Below are 26,303 nucleotides of genomic sequence, written 5' to 3'. Positions count from 1 at the left end.
GGCAAACCTAACAGTGGAAACATCCCTCATCTCTCCGGCCAAAGAAATCCAAAGCTGCTTACAACAGTTCCAGTGAGGTCATTATGACCTCCTCCTTCGATTGCAGGGGCCTTCTGTTCCTCGAGAGCGGAAGCACAATCAATGTGCAGCACTATGACGACACTAGTCGACCCCACACTGCAAGTTGGATGAAGGCTATGGAACATCTTCTGTACAACACAGATAGTTCATACTTGGACTTTGGTTTTCACTGGATGAGGACGTACAAGGGTGGGTGCAGTTGTGGATCTGTCAGCAGCCGACGACATACTATGATACAGGAATTGAGTGTCTCGACCCCCAGTGGAATAAATGTCTTAATGCAGGTGATGATTACTTCTCAATGGTGGCTATTCTGTTTTAATATGGCTGCCCCTTATAATTAACCTTTCTCTCATGACACAGTTTTCTCATGCTGTAATACCACCACATTTTTCATCTGATTTCCATTTCATTTTGCTGGTCACCATTAAATTTAGTTTGGGCCTTTAAATTTCCTTTTCCAGATTTTCTTTTTTCACTACGACATAATGTTACTGTGACTGTGTGTACCGAGGGAACTCACCACAGGGAGAGACGGCATCACCACCATGTAGGGCGTGCAGCTGTGGCAGGCAACGGTGGATGGCGCGGCTGCGGCAGGCCTGTGGCTGGTGTGGGGCTGGCAGGGGATCCCAGCGGTGGTGGTGGGCCTCATATGCGTAGCAGCTGGCATGCCGCACGCAGAGAGAGATGTGGGTGTGTGCACATGGGGTCAACACTGCAGGCACCACTGCCGAACGTTTGTCCACACACAGGTAAAGGGTAGAACACACACTCCCAAGGAGAACTGTCTGCACTTTCTTACACGCTGGTAATAACAGTTCCGTCCAATAACATTTTTGAGAAATACCAGCTGCCTTTGAACGGCGCATGCACTAAAGCTCTCTGGGGCACATTTGCTGGCAACCAGCTGCAACTATGGCAATGGCACTGCGCTCACTCGACCTTTGTCGATAGAGTCAGCTTCCCCTCAGCGCTCTGGACAGTATAAAATCCTTTACTGTTGTTGAGTGATGCTCCACAGGAAAGTCTACAATTTTCATTTCATATTCCTTAGTAACGGGACAGACAACCGGGTTTATTACGACGAGTTGTCAGTTGATGCAAGAAGCGATCATGTCGTTTATATCGTAGATCTGCAGACACCTGTTATGTTATTATACACTCCTGGAAATGGAAAAAAGAACACATTGACACCGGTGTGTCAGACCCACCATACTTGCTCCGGACACTGCGAGAGGGCTGTACAAGCAATGATCACACGCACGGCACAGCGGACACACCAGGAACCGCGGTGTTGGCCGTCGAATGGCGCTAGCTGCGCAGCATTTGTGCACCGCCGCCGTCAGTGTCAGCCAGTTTGCCGTGGCATACGGAGCTCCATCGCAGTCTTTAACACTGGTAGCATGCCGCGACAGCGTGGACGTGAACCGTATGTGCAGTTGACGGACTTTGAGCGAGGGCGTATAGTGGGCATGCGGGAGGCCGGGTGGACGTACCGCCGAATTGCTCAACACGTGGGGCGTGAGGTCTCCACAGTACATCGATGTTGTCGCCAGTGGTCGGCGGAAGGTGCACGTGCCCGTCGACCTGGGACCGGACCGCAGCGACGCACGGATGCACGCCAAGACCGTAGGATCCTACGCAGTGCCGTAGGGGACCGCACCGCCACTTCCCAGCAAATTAGGGACACTGTTGCTCCTGGGGTATCGGCGAGGACCATTCGCAACAGTCTCCATTAAGCTGGGCTACGGTCCCGCACACCGTTAGGCCGTCTTCCGCTCACATCACATCCCAACATCGTGCAGCCCGCCTCCAGTGGTGTCGCGACAGGCGTGAATGGAGGGACGAATGGAGACGTGTCGTCTTCAGCGATGAGAGTCGCTTCTGCCTTGGTGCCAATGATGGTCGTATGCGTGTTTGGCGCCGTGCAGGTGAGCGCCACAATCAGGACTGCATACGACCGAGGCACACAGGGCCAACACCCGGCATCATGGTGTGGGGAGCGATCTCCTACACTAGCCGTACACCACTGGTGATCGTCGAGGGGACACTGAATAGTGCACGGTACATCCAAACTGTCATCGAACCCATCGTTCTACCATTCCTAGACCGGCAAGGGAACTTGCTGTTCCAACATGACAATGCACGTCCGCATGTATCCCGTGCCACCCAACGTGCTCTAGAAGGTGTAAGTCAACTACCCTGGCCAGCAAGATCTCCGGATCCGTCCCCCATTGAGCATGTTTGGGACTGGATGAAGCGTCGTCTCACGCGGTCTGCACGTCCAGCACGAACGCTGGTCCAACTGAGGCGCCAGGTGGAAATGGCATGGCAAGCCGTTCCACAGGACTACATCCAGCATCTCTACGATCGTCTCCATGGGAGAATAGCAGCCTGCATTGCTGCGAAAGGTGGATATACACTGTACTAGTGCCGACATTGTGCATGCTCTGTTGCCTGTGTCTATGTGCCTGTGGTTCTGTCAGTGTGATCATGTGATGTATCTGACCCCAGGAATGTGTCAATAAAGTTTCCCCTTCCTGGGACAATGAATTCACGGTGTTCTTATTTCAATTTCCAGGAGTGTATATCGAACACTTTGCACCTCGAAATCGACTGTGTCTATGTGCACTCTTGTGTTCCAAATACAAACATAATTTCACTATTACCACGAGAACGCATAGGTCTGTTGCTGGGGATGGAGGCAAGAAGAAACGTACTTAACTAAATATTCGATGCCACAGAGTAATCAATTCATTTGAAGATTCAGAGGAGAAGAAACTGATAATTATGTTCGTTAACACACAAACTATACTGTAAATGTGGGCAATGTGCAAGTCTGAGCCATCAAATGTTTCTCACATTGAAAACTATACTGACTAGCGTTTTTATTGGTTCCGTAACGTTTCCGCACTGCTAGGTCCCCAGATTATCCAAGCCACTGATGGTTCCTTCGAATGTTTCCAATGACTTTTTTTGTGTGTTGCTTCTTGTTATTCGGGAAGCAGATCATGAGGTATTTGATCGAGGTTGCCAGGAGGCTTACGAATTGTATTGGAAATCGAATGTAACAAGTGAAACACGCACTTGATTACCTTTAATTTCCGTGTTAATTTACGTAGCTGTGTAAATAAAATCAAGAAGAAACTCTGATTTATTCAAGTAATCCTGCTGAATGAAGATTCACAAATGGGCTTTGGTATGAATATAAAAATTTTGACAGTGCTTACAAAGAGATGGAGTATAAGAAAAACCATGAAAGAATTTTCCGCTTCAGCTTACGTGGTTCCAAGGGCAGAACAATTAGCAGCAGAACATCGTATATTAGTGACACCAAATGCAAAGCCAGGTAAGACATTGAATGAGAAAATCGTTCAACATGTACGTGACTTTTACGGTGATCATAATGTCAGCCGTGTGATGCCAGGAAGAAAAGACTATGTACCTGAAAAACTGAGTTAGAGTACATAAGCAGAAGCAGCTATTGTTGCACAGTCTTCAGGAATTATATGCATATTTCGAAGATACATACCCAGACGTAAATATTGGATTCCCACAATTTTGAGTTGCGACCAAATCACTGCGTTCTTGTCAATGCCAGTGGGACACATACTGTTTGTGTGTTTCATACCAGAATTCTAAGTTAATGGTTGAAGGCTGTTACTGAAAGAAGTAACGATGCGTCAAGACCACAAATTACCATCACACAAGCACTGTGTATCATTTGTTGCATGCAGTCCTGCACATCCAACATGTTTCTTAGATGCATGCCCCTATTGTCCAAGTGTGGCAAGGCTGACTGATTATCTGTTTGGACTGTTTGATACGAACTAGATTGATGAAATTACATATAAGAGTTGGTTACAAACAGCCAAGGTAGCTCTAGAGATTAACAAAATCAGTAGATGATTTCATTGAGATGTTTGCATCAAGTCTGTAACAGCTCCTAGCACACTCGTGTATCACCAAGCAGGTCACAGTTCTTTGAAGTCACTAAAGAAGGACTCGAAATAGGTCAATATCTTCTTGTGTGTGATTATGTAGAGAATTAGAATAATTCAACAGGTTGCAATTCACCCTTTTGTTGCTTACTACAAAGACACAAATACGAATGAAATACACCGTATGTCATATGTGGAAATATCCGCCTGCCTTCAGCATGATACATTGTGTTTGTAATCGTTCCAGCGCAGTTTCATCAATTTCTTAAAATGTCACTTTCTAACTCCAAACCACATTTATTACTTTTTAATGGATGTGCTACCCAATACAAAAAAGGAAAGCATTTCAAGAATCTGTCGTACCGCCAGGAAGATTTTGATATTTCAACAGAATGGCATTTTTATGCTACAACACGTGGTAAAAGACCTTGTATTGAGGCTGCAGGGACTGTACAGAGATTAGCCACACTTGCCAGCCTCAAGCGACCTCATCAAAATCATATTTTGACGCCACAACAGTTGTTTCAGTGGTGAAAAGAAAATGTTACTTCATTTACTTCATGTGTCGTTCACTATATATCGGCTTTCTGTTATGATGAAGACACTGCCAAACTGAAGCAACGTTTCAAGAATACAAGGACGATTCCAGGTGCCCTGAAGCTTCACTGTGTAATACCTATCAACAAAGGTATTTTAAAAGCAAACACATATTCTGCTTCGTTACTAACCAGGGAAGGGTCAACCATTGCTATGGCGAATGAAATGCTGTTAACAGATATACACTCCTGGAAATTGAAATAAGAACACCGTGAATTCATTGTCCCAGGAAGGGGAAACTTTATTGACACATTCCTGGGGTCAGATACATCACATGATCACACTGACAGAACCACAGGCACATAGACACAGGCAACAGAGCATGCACAATGTCGGCACTAGTACAGTGTATATCCACCTTTCGCAGCAATGCAGGCTGCTATTCTCCCATGGAGACGATCGTAGAGATGCTGGATGTAGTCCTGTGGAACGGCTTGCCATGCCATTTCCACCTGGCGCCTCAGTTGGACCAGCGTTCGTGCTGGACGTGCAGACCGCCTGAGACGACGCTTCATCCAGTCCCAAACATGCTCAATGGGGGACAGATCCGGAGATCTTGCTGGCCAGGGTAGTTGACTTACACCTTCTAGAGCACGTTGGGTGGCACGGGATACATGCGGACGTGCATTGTCATGTTGGAACAGCAAGTTCCCTTGCCGGTCTAGGAATGGTAGAACGATGGGTTCGATGACGGTTTGGATGTACCGTGCACTATTCAGTGTCCCCTCGACGATCACCAGTGGTGTACGGCCAGTGTAGGAGATCGCTCCCCACACCATGATGCCGGGTGTTGGCCCTGTGTGCCTCGGTCGTATGCAGTCCTGATTGTGGCGCTCACCTGCACGGCGCCAAACACGCATACGACCATCATTGGCACCAAGGCAGAAGCGACTCTCATCGCTGAAGACGACACGTCTCCATTCGTCCCTCCATTCACGCCTGTCGCGACGCCACTGGAGGCGGGCTGCACGATGTTGGGGCGTGAGCGGAAGACGGCCTAACGGTGTGCGGGACCCTAGCCTAGCTTCATGGAGATGGTTGCGAATGGTCCTCGCCGATACCCCAGGAGCAACAGTGTCCCTAATTTGCTGGGAAATGGCGGTGCGGTCCCCTACGGCACTGCGTAGGATCCTACGGTCTTGGCGTGCATCCGTGCGTCGCTGCGGTCCGGTCCCAGGTCGACGGGCACGTGCACCTTCCGCCGACCACTGGCGACAACATCGATGTACTGTGGAGACCTCACGCCCCACGTGTTGAGCAATTCGGCGGTACGTTCACCCGGCCTTCCGCATGCCCACTATACGCCCTCGCTCAAAGTCCGTCAACTGCACATACGGTTCACGTCCACGCTGTCGCGGCATGCTACCAGTGTTAAAGACTGCGATGGAGCTCCGTATGCCACGGAAACTGGCTGACACTGACGGCAGCGTTGCACAAATGCTGCGCAGCTAGCGCCATTCGACGGCCAACACCGCGGTTCCTGGTGTGTCCGCTGTGCCGCACGTGTGATCATTGCTTGTACAGCCCTCTCGCAGTGTCCGGAGCAAGTATGGTGTGTCTGACACACCGGTGTCAATGTGTTCTTTTTTCCATTTCCAGGAGTGTACATGGATTTGTTACCAGTATGTATGACAGTCATTGGTGGGTTGTATATGTGTCGCAAACTTATGAAGAAGTAGATGAAGTACAGGCAAGCTTCTTGCATCCACATGCACCATCATCAATGTTTCCTGCCAAACCTGAGACTTGTGTTATCAGAAGATTTGACATTCTCATAAGGCTGGATCCAAGGACACCAGCTGGAAGGAGATACTGTCTCCCTGCATCAGATGTGGTAAACACTAACAATTTAATTGGAAAATCGCGAGACAAGATTTTACCACATTTTATTACCTTTTCAGTCAAGTTACGCTGTAAATGCTTCATAACACCATTAAATGATACAAACCATATTTTTGAACAACATTGCTTTGAATTACACTTTTAAATAATTTGTTTTTCATATCTAAGTGCTGCCTTCTGAATTTTATTAGTGTACTTATGGTGAAAAAAATAAATGTTTGGGCATGATACCTACAGTGTGCCATCTTGATATTTACCATGTTAATAGTAACATATTGGAGCAGTACAAAGTATTTTTGTCAAAAAAATTGAAGATGAGAAGTTTTGAGATATTCAAGGCCAAAGGTCAATGACCCTGAATGCGAAAATTCTTAGAAACTTGTCATGTTGAATAGCAATGTAAAGCTTTACTCATTAGCTTTTCAATAATACAAGTTTCAATGCTGTATCTCGATTAGGACGAGATTTGCAGCCATTTGTGTTTAGCCACATGCACGTAAATCTCAGGTAATTTCCAAACTTTTCAGATCTTTAAGTTTCTTCACAATGTCGTACACTTTTGCAAATTGGTAGTTTTCCATATCTTCTGTGGTTCATTGAATGCACAAAATCTAAAAGAAATCTGATATGGTTGAGTTGAAAATGTCAGTTTTCTTTGTTGAACTGTCATGGAATTATCTGTATGCTGCATGAGCGGCAACTAATACACTACTGGCCATTAAAATTGCTACACCAAGAAGAAATGCAGATGATAAACGGGTATTCATTGGACAAATATATTATACTAGAACGGACATGTGATTACATTTTCACGCAATTTGGGTGCATAGGTCCTGAGAAATCAGTATCCAGAACAACCACCTCTGGCCGCAATAACGGCCTTGATACGCCTGGGCATTGAGTCAAACAGAGCTTGGATGGCGTGTACACGTACAGCTGCCCATGCAGCTTCAACACAATATCACAGTTTATCAAGAGTAGTGAGTGGCGTATTGTGACGAGTCAGTTGCTCGACCACCATTGACCAGACGTTTTCAATTGGTGAGAGATCTGGAGAATGAGCTGGCCAGGGCAGCGTCGAACATTTTCTGTGTCCAGAAAGGCCCGTACAGGACCTGCAACATGCGGTCGTGCATTATCCTGCTGAAATGTAAAGTTTCGCAGGGATCGAATGAAGGGCAGAGCCACGGGTCGTAACACATCTGAAACGTAACGTCCACTGTTCACAGTGATGTCAATGCGAACAAGAGGTGACCGAGATGTGTAACCAATGGCACCCCATACAATCACGCCGGGTGATAAGCCAGTATGGTGATAACGAATACACACTTCCAATGTGCGTTCACCGCGACGTCGTCAAATACGGATGCGACCATCATGATGCTGTGAACAGAACCTGGATTCATCCGAAAAAACGACGTTTTGCCATTCGTGCACCCAGGTTCGTCGTTGAGTACACCATCACAGGCGCTCCTGTCTGTGATGCAGCGTCAAGGGTAACCGCAGTCATGGTCTCCGAGCTGATAGTCCATGCCGCTGCAAACGTCGTCGAATTGTTCGTGCAGAGGTTCGTCTTGCAAACGTCCCCATCTGTTGACTCAGGGATGGAGACGTGGCTGCACGATCCGTTACAGCTATGCAGATAAGATGCCTGTCATCTCGACTGCTAGTGATACGAGGCCATTGGGATCCAGCACGGGGTTCCGTATTACCCTCCTGAACCCAGCGATTCCATATTCTGCTAAGAGTCATTGGATCTCGACCAATACGAGCAGCAATGTCGCGAAACGATAAACCGCAATCGCGATAGTCTACAATCCGACCTTTATCAAAGCCGGAAACGTGATGGTGTGCATTTCTCCTCCTTAGACGAGGCGTCACAACAACGTTTCACCAGGCAACGCCGGTCAACTGCTGTTTGTGTATGAGAAATCGGTTGGAAACGTTCCTCATGTCAGCACGTTGTAGGTGTCGCCACCCGCGCCAACCTTGTGTGAATGGTCCGAAAAGCTAAGCATTTGCATATCACAGCATCTTCTTCCTGTCGGTTAAATTTCGCGCCTGTAGCACGCCATCTTCGTGGTGTAGGAATTTTAATGGCCAGTAGTGTACAATACTGATAATGTTAAAACCGATTGTATGCCCCTGTTGCTTTCGAACGTGAAATACAAATGGTAGACGTCTTTGTGGAGCCCGATTCAATAGCAGTGAAGCGTTTTATACTCTCCAAAGCGACAGACGACAGCTGATACTTTGCACAGAAGGCCAGGTAGCACAGCACTGCTGCGGCAGCCGCTGCCGATTGCCAGTAAATGGGCCCCGGGGAGCTCTGGCGCATGTGGCGTTCAAAGGCAGACAGTGTGGCAGGAAACCTTTCGCAAAAATGTTATTGTACGGAAATGTCTTTACCAGAGTATCAGAAAGTGAAATATTAGTTTGGTAGCATTCGTAGCGTTTCTGTTTTGCATGTTGATATTCCCGTTGCTATGGGTTTACTTATCGATTGCGATTTTGTATTTGTAGTTCACTGCTGCTGTTTGAGTTTACATATTCTCACTTTGGTGTTTGGAGATAGTGAGTGGAGTTGTGGACGCTAGAAAACGGAGTGCCAAGTGGAGAAATCGTAACATTTCCGACATATTTTCGTCTTTGACTTCAATAGAGATGAAACAGCAGCGGAGAAAGCCAGAAACATTTGCGCCGTGTATGGGGATAATGCCATTGGACAGAGTACGCCAAGAAAATGGTTTACTCGTTTTAAGGAGGATCATTTTGACATTAATGACTCCACAAAACATTCAGGAAGATCTTCACAGTTCGCTGAAGATCGTTTAAACGCATTAATCCGCAATGACCCACGTCAGTGTAAGTCCAAAACCCGTGTGTATGGGTACCGCATGCTCTAAACCAAAAATCACAAAAGTCAATGGGTGCATCTCTGATTGCTCGTGATCAATTGGCTCGTGAACAACACCGATCACGCATATCCCGTATCGTTAGTGGTGACGAGGAATGGTGTCTTTAAGCTAACACGAGGAAAAGGCAACAATGGTTGATCCCAAACATAGTAGCAACTCCCCGTAGAAAGAGCTATGTACATTCACAAAAGATAATGTTATACATGTGGTGGAACATCGATGGCGTGATACACTACAAAGTGCTTCCACGAAGTGTAATCATCACCGCTGACGTTTGTTGTCAACTGAGACGCAAGTGCAGACGCAATACAAGAACGACAACCAGGAAGACTGCTTCAAGTGATGCTAATGCAAAATAATGCCGGCCCGCATTCCGCTAGACGGACGAAAAACGCTATACGGGAGTTTGATCTGATAGTCATTCCACACTCACTTTAGTCATGTGATCTTGACCAGTCAGATTTTCACATTTTCTGTTCTCTATCGAGCATCCTTGAAGGAACTCCCTTTCCAGACGACAATGCGCTCTGAACATCACGCGGACGTGATTTCTACAGCCGCGGAATCGAAAAGTTACCCCAGCGTTTTCAGAGTGTTGTAAATAGTGAAGGAGAATATACACTGAAAAGCCAAAGGAACTGGTACATCTGCCTAATATCGTGTAGCGCCCCCGCGAGCGCGCAGAGCTCCTACAACACGACGTGGCATGGACTCGACAATGTCTGAAGTACTGCTGGAGGGAACTGATTCCATGAATCCTGCAGGGCTGTCCATAAATCCGCAAGAGTACTAGCGGTGGAGATCTCTTCTGAACAGCACGTTGCAAGGCATCCCAGATATGCTCAATATTGTTCATGTCCGGGGAGTTTAGTGGCCAGAGAAAGTGTTTAAACTCAGAAGAGTGTTCCTGGGGCCACTCTGTAGCAATTCTGGACTGTGGGGCGTCGCATTGTCCTGCTGGAATTGCCCAAGACCGTCGAAATGCACAATGGATATAAATGGATGAGGGTGATCAGACAGGATGCTTACGGACGTGTCAACTGTCAGAGTCGTATCTAGACGTATCAGGGTTCCATATCACTCCGACTGCACGCGTCCCACACCATTACAAGAGCCTCCGCCAGTTTGAATATTCTTTCTTCTTGTGTGCCTTACAGATAATCCCAATTCTCTCGTATAGGATTTGGAGAGAAAAATGATTGTGTTGGTAGAACTGCTGGCACATCGCATACATGTACTAACAAAGGGTAAGAAAACTACGCAGTACACAAAGCTGTAGAAATGATGTGCGAATAGCTATTACTCTTACCGTCTATTTTACAACACCTAAAGATTTTCGGAAATCAGTATTCATTGCTCTTCAACATCATAGATGGAAAACTGAAAACATGTTGCTATCCTCCTTGAACAGTGCTGCAGCATCCTATATTGTTCCAGGTGCTGATTATGAGCGACACCCTAGCACCTAGCTTTTTCTTCTCTTTATGCAGCGAGGTGTAGCAACTGTAAAGATACTAAACGAATTTTAAGGCTGCATTGTGTAAGGGGGTTTACAGTATATCAGGCTGGAAACAGTCCGAGCAGTAGTCTGTTTGGTTGCAAACAGCCACTGTGTCCGAGTAACGTTATGTAGCACATCTTTTCGTCCATGGCAAGAATAGCGCCTGCTGGTCACAGAGTCCTGTTGAAAGGTTCACTGCCATAACATAAAAACAACTGCTCGTTCACATGCAGTTTAACAAACCTAATCACTGAATGAAAGGATGAACTGTTTGAAGGTCAACATAATTTGTGAAGCTGGGAAAAACTTGACGCTTCCATGATTTTTGTTAAAAACATTCCTGTTAATAAACAGAGTTCATTTTACAGATACACGGTCCACTCACATTAATGTTGAACTTGCCCTCTGAATGTAAAGAAAGACTGCACTGGTAAACATTTTACTTTATTTGATACAGAAACAGCTGAGTAAAACTCAACGTACTCAGACAATTCTCTCTTTACTTATTCTGATCATCACTAAACTGACACACATTATTTTAGCGCAACGCAATCTGACTTTCAATAATCCCTACAAAAGAATGGCCCTGACTAACAATAACCTATACCTTTCATGAATCACTTACCTCACAAAAATCTTCGTTACTCGAACTATTGCAATGCAGCGAGCGCCAATACTGCCAGCTAAATAAATGATTCTAACTACTGAAGGTACTAACTACCGAGAGGTATAGTTAGCAAATGAAAGATTTTAATAGAGAACAAACAATGTATTTACCTTAATAGAGTTCAAAAGTCATAATATATACACTACTGGCCATTATAATTGCTACACAAAGAAGATGACGTGCTACAGACGCGAAATTTAACCGACAGCAAGAAGACGCTATGATATGCATATGATTAGCTTTTCAGAGCATTCACACAAGATTGGCGCCGGTGGCGACACCTACAGCGTGCTGACATGAGCAAACTTCCCAAGCGATTTCTCATACACAAACAGCAGTTGACCGGCGTTGCCTGGTGAAACGTTGTTGTGATGCCTCGTGTAAGGAGGAAAAATGCTTACCATCACGTTTCTACTTTGATAAAGGTCGGATTGTAGCCTATCGCGATTGCGGTTTATCGTATCGCGACATTGCTGCTCGCGTTGGTCGAGATCCAATGACTGTTAGCTGAATATGGAATCGGTCGGTTCAGGAGGATAATACGGAACGCCGTGCTGGATCCGAACGGCCTCGTATCACTAGCAGTCGAGATGACAGGCATCTATCCGCATGGCTGTAACGGATCGTGCAGCCACGTCTCGATCAGTGAGTCAACAGATGGGGACGTTTGCAAGACAAAAACCATCTGCACGAACAGTTCGACGACGTTTGCAGCAGCACGGACTATCAGCTCAGAGACCGTGGCTGCGGTTACCCTTGATGCTGCATCGCAGACAGGAGCGCCTGGGATGGTGTACTCAACGACGAACCTGGGTGCACGAATGGCAAACCGTCATTTTTTCGGATGAATCCAGGTTCTGTTTACAGCATCATGATGGTCGCATCCGTGTTTGGCGACATCGCGGTGAACGCCCATTGGAAGCGTGTATTCGTCATGGCCTCACTGGCGTATCACCCGGCGTGATAGTATGGGGTGCCATTGGTTACATGTCTCGGTCACCTCTTGTTCGCACTGACGACACTTTGAACAGTGGATGTTATATTTCAGATGTGTTACGACCCGTGGCTCTACCCTTCATTCGATCCGTGCGAAACCCTACATTTCAGCAGGATAATGCACGACCGCATGTTGCAGGTCCTGTACGGGCCTTTCTGAATACAGAAAATGTTCGACTGCTGGCCTGGCCAGCACATTCTCCAGATCAACCACCAACTGAAAACGCCTGGTCAATGGTGGCCGAGCAACTGGCTCGTCACAATACGCCAGTCACTACTCTTGATGAACTGTGGTATCGTGTTGAAGCTGCATGGGCAGCTGTACCTGTACAAGCCATCCAAGCTCTGTTTGACTCAATGCCCAGGCGTATCAAGGCCGTTATTAAGGCCAGAGGTAGTTGTTCTGGGTACTGATTTCTCAGGATGTATGCACGCAGATTGCATGAAAATGTAATCACATGTCAGTTCTAGTATAATATATTTGCCCAATGAATATCCGTTTATCATCTGCAAGTCTTCTTGGTGTAGCAATTTTAATGGCCAGTAGTGTAGTAGCGGTCCTGAAGGTGCATTTCACAGCACAGACAGCAGTGAGGAAACTCAGTGGCAAACACTGTAGACTGGGAAGCACGTACACGCAAAGAACTGGAAAACGCAGATGGGCATCTTTCCTCAAGCTCACCTGATTTCTGCGGAGAAGCCTTCTCTGGGCTGACTGTGCTCTGTGAGCGCTGCTGCCGACCTCGCGGCCGCCGCGAGCGACGCCACGGATCCGCCCCCACCGCCCATGTCCTCAGCCTCCTTAGCTGCTTCCATCGTGCTTCTTCCTGAAACAAGCTCTCACTTATCAACCCTTTGCCCCTACACAGCACCCTCGACACATGTGTGTCTGTGTGTGTGTGGAGGGAGGGGGGGTGGGAAGGGGGGGGGCAGTCAAACCTGTGCCAAGCAACAGTTGATAAAACTTGTGCGTCACAAGTCAATTAAATTACAGCATTAAGGAATTCCAAATCTTTCCCCTTTCTAGGCGGAGGTTGAGCCAGAAACACAGAATGCCACAAAAACACAGTTTTGCTGTGAAATCTTACAGTATACCCGGAAGCAGTAACAGACAAGGGGTCGTCACCCACAAATAGCACAGGCTAAGAGTCAGGCTGGGAGCACATCCTACGAGAACTTGTTCACACTATGCTCACCACAAACTGTAGACATTCCGGCAGAACATCCGCTTTCGGTGGCTGCCAGAAGGACGAAGCAACCGACAGGCCCACGCCGTACTTCTCACACAGACACCTCAATTTGTACAAACATATAGGCCAACACTAACTCCGGACTCCCCTCTCACTGCCAGGCTTGGCAGAGTTTATATGAAATGCCTTCCAGGCAACCAGTAACCGCCGCAGGAGTTTCACGATTAGCAAACAGCCCCAGCGTAACAGGCATCACACACGTGCTTACGCCCGAGCCACAACTCCGCCAGTCTCACCGGCCGCCCCAAACCGACTGCCTCTCGCCGTCCCGCGCGCCCCAGCTGAAAACGCAAAGATCATCATGCCCGGGGACGCGCCAAAGATAACAAGCCGATCGCTGATGATCGACCAGCGATCTGGATCAGCCCCCCCCCCCCCCCCCTCCTTAACATAAAACCGCCGGGATAAGGTTACACAAGCGGGAACTTAGGCAACTACCCAGCATTGCTAAGCTTGATTTGTGATACGTGCGCTCTTTTTTCCTGGCCAGATTGTTGATGCCGTACACGGTAGGTCACCGGGGTGAGGACCTGAAGAACCTGATATGGGCCCTCAAAGCGAGGCTCAACTTTAGATGACGCTTTATGTCCTTTCCCCCGTCCTGACACACGCCTAACGAAAACCAGGTCGCCCTCTCTGATGTTAGCAGGACGACGCCCCTTGTTGTATCGTGCCGCCTCCCTCTTGTGGTCGAGATCTATATTGGCTCTTGCTCTCTGCCAATTCTCGTGGATAATTTCTGCTGATATCTCCTCTGGCAACATGTCCGAGATCGACCACAAGTTAGCAAGCGGAGAATTTACGGAATAGGTCAACAGTAAAGTGGCTGGGGTGGTTTGATGCGAGTCATGGCGGGCGGTATTGAAGGCCGAATTGAGCCACGGGAGGGATCTATCCCATTTGGTACGGCTCTTCTCGTGATAAATTATCGAGGCTGATTTAAGGTTTCGGTTAAAACGCTCAGCGAACGAAGGCTGCGGATAATAGGGTGTCGTCGTGAAATGAGTCACGGCTTGATGAAAACAAAACCAAAACTCTTTTGAAACAAAGCCAGGCGCATTATCGCTAACCAAAACCTTGGGCGGACCAAAGAAGGAGAAAATCCTCTCGAGATGAGCAATAGTATTCTTGGCCATGACTCCGGTGCTCGGAAACATCCAGACAAATCGAGTGAAAGCATCAACCACCACCAAAATATATTTGTACCCAGCCTGGGTACAGGGTAGTTGGCCCACATAATCAATAAAGAGGCGCTCCATACGACGCTCAGCACGTGAAGACTGAAGCAACCCCCGTCGCGCGTTAGAACTGGGCTTAGCCATACTGCATTCCCTGCAGGCTCTCACCATTTTCCTAACATCCCGATATAGGATTGGCCACGTCAAGGATTCTCTAATCTTACTAATAAAGACCCCCAGATGTCCTCCAAGAACCGAACAGTGATAATACCTTGTAAGAGGTCCGAGCAGATGTAATTTTATGTATTGCTCATGCGCTGCCTGCGATATGCAAAGTATAAGAGAATCGCTGACCAGAGAGCAGTGTTGACTGCAGTAGGTACTGTGTAGCTGTAGCAGTAAGATGTTGCTAGTCTGCGCTAGTCTGGAGTCTGCTCTGGTCTGGTATGGTGTATCGTGTTAGCTGGTCGGTCGCGGTGCAGCGATGCCGGAGCCTGAGTATTATTGTATAAGGTAAAAAGCAGCCTCGCGCATATTTAGTAATGTTATCTGAACTCCCATGTAAATGTTTTAAAAAATGTCCTAATAATAATCTTTGTCATATAAAGTAATTTTTTAATAAGCATTCATTTCAATTTAAAGAATTTACTAATTTCTCCAATCCATGATCATTCCGATCGTTGCAAAAGAAAAATCAGTTGCTTCCTTTCATAAATGACAATCTATCGGCCAGCATTGCACAGAGCTGTGCCGGAAAAATTTATTGTAAGTGCAGCCATATTCGCCGTTTTTATTGAGGTAAGAATTTTTCCTCTTTTTTTTATTCAAAATTATCTTACAGGGCCATGACGCAGCACTGCTGTCGTCCAAAATTTACCAGGTTACAGAATTTATTTTTTATTACGAGGTTTAGGAACTTTTCTGTTTCGAGCTTACATTAAATGAGAAAAGAATTTTGTGGGTACATTAAATGGGAAACAAATTTTGTGTGGAGGTTAAATGTGAATGAATTCCTGTAGGGAGGTTATAAATGGGAACCAATTTTGTTCAGAGGTTACACTAAAATCAGAATCATATTCATATTATTATTTATTGAATTTCTGTGGGGAGGTTACACTAAAAATAGAATCATTATCCATAATACTTGTTTTATTATTATTTTGTGGGGAGGTTACAACCTAAAGACGGCGATTTTTTCCACCGTGTACAAAGTCTAGGGATTGATCGATGAGAGGATACGGAACAAAAAAGGTCTAATGAACTTGTGTCCGGAAATGCATGGTTTCCATGTTAGAGACCATTTATTCAATCATACATTCTTACAGAGACAGCGGTCTAATACGCGCTGTACCATGCAGTCACAGTTACAGTATGTGCTGAAAATGGTTTCCTCAACACAGGCGTGTATGCACCGTAGCATGTTCTGTCTCACACGTTCACACCGGCAGGCTGCATCCGAACCGTGTCGAAAAGCAGCATGAATACGCTGCTCCAGTGTCTCCATCTGGAATGGACTCTGCACACACGATACTTTTGAGATGGCCCCGTAACCAGAAATCACATGGGCTGAGATCCGGTGAACGAGCAGGCCATGCAACTGTACCCCCGCGTCCGATCCATCGACCAGGGAAGACACGACTGAGATGCTTCCGGACGTTAACAGCGAAGTGGACTGGAGCACCATCATGTGGCAGCCGCATAACCCTTCGAATCATCAGTGGCACTTTTTCCAGTGGAGGGGACAAAGTCACCCGCAAGAAACGCCGATAGTTCCGGCCTTTTAGGCTTTGTGTATGAAGACTGTTCCCAGTATACGGTCGGCAATTATCCTGGCCCTCACATTCCGGCTGCACCGATACTGATGGTTCGCTGTCATATACCATGGGAGTTCTGCATAGCGGTTCTCCATGCTATCCCACAGATGACTGTTATGAAAGCTGAAGATATCATTCCGCATAAAGGTGGATTCATCTGTGAATAGGATGGATGACAAAAATCCCGGAATTGTGGTTTGGTGAAGAAACCAGTGATAAAACTGCTTCTGATGTGGAAAGTATGTCGCTAGTAAGCCCTGGACACGCTGTAAGTGATAAGGGTAGTAACAGTTGTCATGGAGAATGTTCCACACGGTCGTCTGGCTTACCCTGTACTGGCGGGCCAACTGCCTGGTACTGTCACGGCGGTCTCCTTCCACAGTGTTAATCACATTTTCCCTCCAAGTCTGGTGTCCAAACGTTTCGGGTACGTCCTTCATGATTTCCTGCTTCCTGAAACGACGCTGTCTCAGACAAACGGTGAAACATGTGTTGCAAACATTGAGTGCTGTGGTTGTTGTCGGTGGGTATACGTCTCCTGATACAACCTTACTGCCAGCTGCCTGCTGCCATTTGCCTTTCTGTAAAAGTAAACACCACGTTGGCAAGCTCTTGATTCGAATACGGAACCATTGTGTACAACGCCATTACAAGGTGAGTCAGCAAGAGAAGTCCATCGGACACAACATGACCAGTTATTATGGCACGAGAGAGCGCTAGCGCATGACGTATGCGGAACAGTACTGCTTTCTAGGAGGAAAGCATGCATACTGTAACTGTGGGTGCATGGTACAGCGCGTATTAGATCACAGTCTCTGTAACAAAGCATGATTGAATAAATGGTCTCTAGCATGGAAACTGTGCATTTCCAGACATAAGTTCATTAGTTTCTTTTTTGTTGCGTATCCTCTCATCGATCAATCCCTAGAGTTTGTACACGGTGAAAAAAATCACACTGTAGAGACTTTGACAGAGGTTCTAAACCAGGGCTTCACAACATACGTGCTCGCGGAGCAAGCTGTGAGCAGCAAGGCGCGAGCACGGAGCAGCGCGAGCACGCTACCCCCACTACCGGACCAGAGCGGAGAGTGGGGAGAGTCACGTGAGGCACACAACAGCTTCCGCCAGTCAATGTAAATCCGCGGCCACCTGCAGGGATATCACTCACGAATTATTACTGCGACAAATGAAACAAATAAAGGAGAATGTACACGTGCCACATAATTTTATTAGCTTAGTGTTGTATGCCTCTACATTCGAATTAATTTGTGAACTGTTATACAGTGAAAGGTGTCACTGATGTGTGGGATTCTCGGTTATCTTTGTACTTTTTGCCCTTTACAATTGCGTCTATGTTCGGAGTAATTGTTCGTGTGCATTGTAAGCGGAGCACGCAGTTTAAATTTCGATCAGACAATGCGTTTCTCAGGCGCGTCTTGTTACATTTCATTACAGAGAACAGTTGTTCACAAACATACGTGGAACCGAACTTTGATATTATTGTAGCCGCCAGTTTGCGCAAGCGAGGAAATCTATCCTGAGGGAAGTGTCTGTAGAATTCCAAAATGTTTTTCTTGTTCTGAAAGTTGTCTCTGTATTCTCTGTCACACTGCAGGGCAATAATTTCTAGTTGCAGCTCAGGACGAATCTCTTCAATATTCGCTGAATATGGAGAGGAGAACAGATAAAAATGACTCTCTAGTGCTGTCAGATCTTGAAAGCGTTGATCAAATTATTCCTTAAGGGCAACTAAACTACGTGAATAACGTTCACAGTCTTTGTGAACATCTTGCATGGATGATAATTTAGGAAAATGAGCTAGATTTCCTGTTTCCAGCTGACTCACCCAAAGTGTCGATCTCATTTTAAAAGCTCTTATTCGATCTATGAAATGAGTAATTAGCAGATCTTTACCTTGTAGTGAAATGTTCAAAGCATTCAGACGGCTAGTTAAATCTAAGAACGCGAGATCACATTTCCACGAAGGCTCTTTCAGTTCAGGAACACACATGTTATTTATTTCCATGAACATATTTATCTCATCTAATAGGCAAAAAATCGATTTAATAATTCGCCACGACTAACTCAGCGGACCTCGCTTTAATAAGGCAGGCTACCATACCGGCTTTCTACATCTTCAAGAAAGCTTTTAAATTGCCTGTGTGTGTAGCCCATGCTTCGTTATATAATTGGTTGTACGAACAACAACACTCATCACATTTTTTAGAGTAATACTCTTTACACATAAGTTTTCCTGGTGGATCACACAGTGAACGCCCCTTATTTCATTCGGCACGGTCAGTTTTTGCATTTTCTCCTTCAACAGCGCAACGAAACCTGATTTTTTCCCTGTCATCGCTGGTGCACCGTCTGTAGACACTGAAACTAAAGAATTCCACGACGATCCTATATTTTCAACACTTTCTTCAACACTACTTAAAATATCACCTCCGGTTGTAGTGTTCTTCATGGCTACTACATCGAGGAGCTCCTCCCTCACCTGAAGATCTCAATAATAAATATGGCAAGCTGCGCTGTTCCAGTGATATCAACACTTTCGTCCAGAGCTAGGGAATACGCCATAAAATCTTGACAGATATTTGTAAGCTGGCTCTGGACGTCGTCTGCCATGTCCTGTATGCGACGCATAATGGTCATGTTAGATAATGGCACAATCCGAAACTGTTCAACTTGAGATGGACACAAATGTTCCGCTGCAGCTACCAAACATTCTTTTATTAAATCGCCATCAGTGAAGGAGCGCAGGGATTTTGCTAAAAGCAAAGCAATTTTGTAACTCACTCTGAGAGCTGCATCAGTTGATTTTTCTTCGTCATCCAGATCTTCAAAAATGGTTCAAATGGCTCTGAGCACTATGGGACTTAACATCTATGGTCATCAGTCCCCTAGAACTTAGAACTACTTAAACCTAACTAACCTAAGGACATCACACAACACCCAGCCATCACGAGGCAGAGAAAATCCCTGACCCCGCCGGGAATCGAACCCGGGAACCCGGGCGTGGGAAGCGAGAACGCTACCGCATGACCACGAGATACGGGCTCCAGATCTTCTTCGGATAGCTTCCTTTTAAGTTTAATAACTTCCTGTGCACGATCTGGTCCATCACATTTTCCACTTCCGTAGTCTTTCGCGTGGTACGACATATAATGTCGCTGCAAATTAAATTTCCTAAAAGAATTCAGCGTTTTGTGACATACTAAACATTTTGCAACACCCTCTTTTTCTGTAAACAGATACAATTCCTCGCAATGGGGGTTGAACTGTGAAAGCATCGTTGGGGTTACACAACGGCGACTTGACATGATTCTTAACCAGCGAAGCGACTGTTAGAGCTGATCGTAGTACTTTAAACGTTACACAGTCGGCGCGAATTCAATAGGCACGCTGCGGCCCTATTCAAACGTGCGCGCGCATTTCCCCTCCCTCCCCTCCCTCCTTACTCCACGACCTTGCAGCTGCTCGCGAGCACGTCCCTGAGCAGACGCGACTACTCGCGCTCAAAACCGGCCAGTTGTTAAGCCCTGTTCTAAACGAACAACGACATTTTGCGGCTGCAGTTTGTGTCTCTCTGCTCTTATAACATCAGCTGCAGTCAGACAACAACTCCTTCTCATGTTCCAACAAAAGAACCCCAGACCATGTCTAGGTCAGGTATTGAGCGAGTCTTGGAGATATTCCTCCCATTTAACTAACACATGTGCTACAATTTTGTAATTGATGTAACACAATCACAGATTTCATTTCTCTCTCGACGAAATAAAGAACAATTTTGAAGCTTTTTGTTCAAATCCCTCAGGTGACCATACAGATGTAAACATCGCAGGGTTGCACTAGCGGTGGCCTTTGAGGAGGGGGGGAGGGGGGGAGGGGGAGGTCACTTTGACACTGTACGATGGCAGCCCTTCTTCATCGTGAAAAATTTCGTCTCTCGATTCCACGATCTTTGGAATACTGTTCAGTACTCTTTCCACTGCGTCAACAGCTGTAAGACACCTTACCATTAACGGCTCATGCCTCGGCCGACCCTTGCCAAAAATATTATTTTTTTCTAATCGCTTGGCCATCTGGACCTCCCACCTCAGTCACTTTCATTTCTGGCCAAGCCAGGAATATATTATAAATTTCGACGAAATCGATGACGACGAACAGGCACGGTTGCCTTGTGAGTCTGAAGTTGAAAGAGGAATTACCCAGTGACAGTGTAAACAGTACTTACTCATTATACCTAGAAGCACACTGTGCGGCACCCCTACTCACCCTGGCGTCTCAGCAGAGTGACGTCAGACAGTGAGCGCGTCGCCCGGCCAGTACACACAGTGAAGCGTCAGGTCTCGCAGTGACAGTCTGACCGCGTCACCGCTGCTCTACGCCACACTTATACACCTGCTGGCGGGCGGTGCGTCCATGTGACGTCGCGTGATCGTGAGCTGGTGGCTCGTATCAGCTTATCGCTCGCCTCGAACGTACATCACCAGGCGGGCAATCTCAGATAACGGATGCCCCTCGTGACTAGGCTTGTGTAATCCGCGTATCGACTGGCACACGGACATGTGATGTCCAGGAATACGAAATGTCACTATGCACTAACAGGTGTACCGGTACGGAATGAGCGTTTTTTGTGAAAATGAAACACTAATTCTGAATTGAAAAGTAAAAACATTTTATTCAAAGTACTGACCATTGCTTTCTATACATTTTGACCACCTTTCTGGCAATTTGTGGACACCACGCCAATAGAAATGTTCGTCTTTTGAAGCAAACCAATCAGACACCATAATTTCGACTTCTTCGTAGGAATCTAAGTGTTCCTCAGCCAATGCGTGTCCCATTGATGAAAACAATTCGGAAGGGGCCAAGTCTGGTGAATACGGCGGGTGGGGTAGCAGCTCCCAGCCAAGTGTTTTGATTGTATCCTGAACCAGTTTTGCTTTGTGTACAGGTGCATTGTCGTGTAAAATAATTACTTTGCCATGTCTTCTGGCCCATTCTGGTCTTTTTTCGATCAATGCATAGTTCAAATTGATCATTTGTTGTCTGTAGCGATTAGTATTCACAGTTCCCCCGGGTTTTAGGAGCTCATGATACACCACACCTTTCTGATCCCACCAAACACAGAGCATTGTCTTCTTGCCGAATCAATCTGGTTTTGCAGTCGATGGTGACGGTTGTCCCGGATGAACCCATGATTTTTCCCATTTAGGATTCTAAAAATAAGTCCATCTTTCATCGCCAGTAACAATTCGATGCAAAATTGAATTTCTTTCATGTCTTTGAAGCAAAATTTGACAAATGGTTTTTCGGTTTTCCATCTGTCTTTATTCAATTCATGTGGCACCCATTTTCCGCACTTTTGGACCTTTCCCATAGCTTTCAAACGGTCAGAAATTGTTTGTTTGCAACATTTAGCATTGCTGCCACTTGCTTCTGACTCAAAGTATCATCTTCATCCAATATTGCTTGCAATTCGGCGTCTTCGAACTTTTTTGGTCGTCTTCCACGTTCTTCATTTCTTACATCATAATAATTATTTCTGAACCGTTGAAACCATCTTTCGCATGTTGCTTCTGATTGAGCATGATCACCATATGCCTCGAAAAGCATTCGATGCGACTCTGCAGCACTTTTTTTTCAAATGAAAACAAAAAATTAATGCTTTCCGCAAATCATCACTTTCTGGTACAAAATTCGACTTTGTTAACGCAATGAAAACATATGTTGTTGTTTGTTCCATGACTTGATGTATACCAAATATCTTTGACAGATGTCGTATCAATAAAAAAAAAATTAAGGCTCGTTCACAACAAATGTTCCCTATCAACACATTTGTATCTTAACGCTCATTTCATACCGGTACACCTGGTATGTACCTGATTTAAACTCGACTCTGCATGACTGAAAATTTTGTCCCGATCTCAGCTTGAACAACATCAAACAATATCTTTTAGTACTGTATGCAGAATGCATGTGATTGTACAATGTCCAGGCACATTAATGCGACCATCTGTCAGAAACCTTTTTTGCAGCTCAGACCACTGCGAGACGTGCAAAAAAGAGAACAAATGAGGTTCTGGGAGGTACCGACAGGGATGTGGAGCCGTACCGACTCGAGTGCCACAGCCAACTGCGCTAGGTTTCTCAGTTGAGCATTACAAGTGCGAACAGTGTGATCAAGGTGGCCTCACAGTTTCTCGATTGGCTTTTAGTCCGGGGAGTCTAGTGGCCAGGGGAGAACGATAAACTCATCCCAGTGCTCTTTGAACCACGCACATATACTGCCTGACAAGTTAATTTGTTATATTGTTGATGCCATCGTGCTGAGGAAAAACAAATTCCATGTAGCAGGTGACGTAGTCCCTGAGGATGGATGGATGGATGCTTGTGTTGATACATGTACCTTCCAGAATGACAAGATAACCAAGGGATTGGAGCGAAATCTTAACTGTTGCAGTATGTTTGAGTTCAGACGTATCATGCCGGACATGGCAATGGTCATATGTGCAATGGAGCATAAAACGTCATTCATCCGAAAAGGCCACCTGTCGTCCCTCAGGGGATCAGCTGTGGTTTTGGCGTGCAAATTCCAGACTTCGTCGCCGATGAAAAGCAGTCAGCATGAGCGCATGAATCAGGCTCTTGCCTGCTGCGCAGGCCCATACGCAGCAACGTTCGCTGAACTTTCGTTGGGGAGACAATGTGGTCAGCCGCTTGGTTCATACAGTGATCAATTGTTCAACAGTTGCAAGCCGCAGCCGTCGAACAACCCAGTCATCTACGATCTGTGGTGCTCACCAAGTGAGGTGGCGCAGTGGCTAGCACACTGGACTCGCAATCGGGAGGACGACGTTTTCAAACCCGCGTTCGGCCATCCTTATTTAGATTTTCCGTGATTTCGCTAAATCGCTTCAGGCAAATGCCGGAATGGTTCCTTCTAAAGGGCACGTCTGACTTCCTTCCTCGTCGTTCCCTAATCCGATGGAGCCGATGACCTCCCCATATCAACCGGCCTGTGGTGCCCAACAGTGGTCTTATTCCAAATACCGGCATTAATTAAATAGTAAGGCAAGTAGAAAATGAGAGAATTAGAGTGAGAGAGACTTCCGTGCGTATGATAAACCCTTTCCCTCGAAAATTTCTCTCCTTCATACCTCCTCTGTGTCACCACTGATGATGTGTCACTGATCTCATTTCTACTAAGATTGCAGGACACGTAGGTGCCTATTGGCTTCCACCGCATTGAGTGGAATGCAGAAGTTCTAAGTAATGTTCATCAACCTGCAGTCTTCTATAGTTGTTGTCCCCTGTGCACAAAACAGCACGTAGGTCGTGAATCCGTTATCCTGAGACTGCAATAAACTCTTAGCGAGGAACGGATATTGTATAAATACACTACTGGCAATTAAAATTGCTACACCACGAAGATGACGTGCTACAGACGCGAAATTTAACCGACAGGAAGAAAATGCTGTGATATGCAAATGATTAGCTTTTCAGAGCATTCACACAAGGTTGGTGCCGGTGGCGACACCTACAACGTGCTGACGTGAGGAACGTTTCCAACTGATTTCTCATACACAAACAGCAGTTGACTGACGTTGCCTGGTGAAACGTTGTTGTGATTCGTCGTATAAGGAGGAGAAATGCGTACCATCACGTTTCCGACTTTGATAAATGTCGGATTGTAGCCCATTGCGATTGCGGTTTATCGTATCGCGACATTGCTGCTCGCGTTGGTCGAGATCCAATGACTGTTAGCAGAATATGGAGTCGGTGGGTTCAGGAGGGTAATACGGAACGCCGTGCTGGATCCCAACGGCCTAGCAGTCGAGAAGACAGGCATCTTATCCGCATGGCTGTAACGGATCGTGCAGCCACGTCTCGATCCCTGAGTCAACAGATGGGGACGTTTGCAAGACAACAACCATCTGCACGAACAGTTCGACAACGTTTGCAGCAGCATGGACTATCAGCTCGGAGACCTTGGCTGCGGTTACCCTAGACGCTGCATCAAAGACAGGAGCGCCTGCGATGGTGGGACTCAACGACGAACCTGGGTGCAAGAATGGCAAAACATTTTTTCGGATGAATCTAGGTTCCGCTTACAGCATCATGACAGTCGCACCCGTGTTTGGCAACATCGCGGTGAACGTACATTGGAAGCGTGTATTCGTCATCGCCATACTCGCGTATCACCCGTCGTGATGGTATGGGGTGCCATTGGTTACACGTCTCGGTCACCTCTTGTTCGCATTGACGGCACGTTGAACAGTGGACGTTACATTTCAGATGTGTTACGACCTGTGGCTCTACCCTTCATTCGATCCCTGCGAAACCCTACATTTCAGCAGGATAATGCTCGACCGCGTGTTGCAGGTCCTGTACGGGCCTTTCTGGATACAGAAAATGTTCGACTGCTGCCCTGGCCAGCACATTCTCCAGATGTCTCACCAATTGAAAACGTGTGGTCAATGGTGGCCGAGCAACTGGCTCGTCACAATACGCCAGTCACTACTCTTGATGAACTGTGGTATCGTGTTGAAGCTGCATGGGCCGCTGTACCTGTACGCGCCAATCCAAGCTCTGTTTGACTCAATGCCCAGGCGTATCAAGGCCGTTATTACGGCCAAAGGTGGTTGCTCTGGGTACTGATTTCTCAGGATCTATGCACCCGAATTGCGTGAAAATGTAATCACATGTCAGTTCTAGTATAATATATTTGTCCAATGATTACCCGTTTATCATCTGCATTTCTTCTTGGTGTAGCAATTTTAATGGCCAGTAATGTAACTACATCTCCAATTAGTTTGTTTATAAGCGATGCCAATCGCTTTTTTATTAACAGAACATGAGAGATTGCACGATTATAATCCACTTTATCAATAACCAATAATCTCCATTCTTCACGGTTCCGTAGAAAATAAACAAATTAATGAACAGCGTATTTACCATCAAATTGTTCTCAGTTATGTGTCTATATAACAAGAGATTGCTAATTAAGTCTTAACCGATACCGACCAAGACAGAGAACATGCGTGTTCTCCCGAGACTGCCGAACCAGCTCTGATCTTACAGCCGAGTCGCCTGCCGTTGATAACAAGTGTCTTTATTCAGTCGAGTATTCTTGCAGAAAGTACAGTCTGCTTTAAACGTGTATATGTGTAACCCGATGCTCTTCTCGTAACACGATTCTACATTGAACGCGATATACTCAATTAGTACGTTAATATTCGCTCACCTGCAGAAATTTTGTAAACCTCCTCGCAAACTTACAACGCCATTTTCAGAAAATTACCACACACAGACTTCCAAACAGGTCTGGTTCTCTCGCCGCGTTACTGCTGCGGCCGTTATAGGCCACATCCTACGTAAGCGTCATAGGCGACCGAAAGAGAGCGACGTCTGGATACGCGACCCTTCAGCAACACGCAACGGCGTCGGGTGATACGTTCGGCAGTCCTGCATGCGACCGACCATCTCCCACAACAAGACGGCTA

General features: G+C 46.3%; 1 protein-coding gene across 1 annotated transcript in view; it reads right to left on the bottom strand.

The window, feature by feature from the left end:
* The window catches only part of LOC126234798 (GA-binding protein subunit beta-1-like), a 28,291-nt gene extending 14,952 nt beyond the window's left edge, over positions 1–13,339 (bottom strand). The window contains exon 1 of the mRNA XM_049943547.1: positions 13,229–13,339. Coding sequence (XP_049799504.1) covers positions 13,229–13,335 — 107 coding nt within the window. The 5' untranslated portion in view covers positions 13,336–13,339. The remainder of the gene's footprint in view (positions 1–13,228) is intronic.
* Between the last annotated feature and the right edge of the window lie 12,964 nt (positions 13,340–26,303).

This window comes from Schistocerca nitens, chromosome 2, assembly GCF_023898315.1.
Source record: "Schistocerca nitens isolate TAMUIC-IGC-003100 chromosome 2, iqSchNite1.1, whole genome shotgun sequence".
Taxonomy (NCBI): Eukaryota; Metazoa; Arthropoda; class Insecta; order Orthoptera; family Acrididae; genus Schistocerca; species Schistocerca nitens.
Note: the sequence above shows the minus strand (reverse complement) of the source record. Positions and strands in the feature narration are given on the sequence as shown.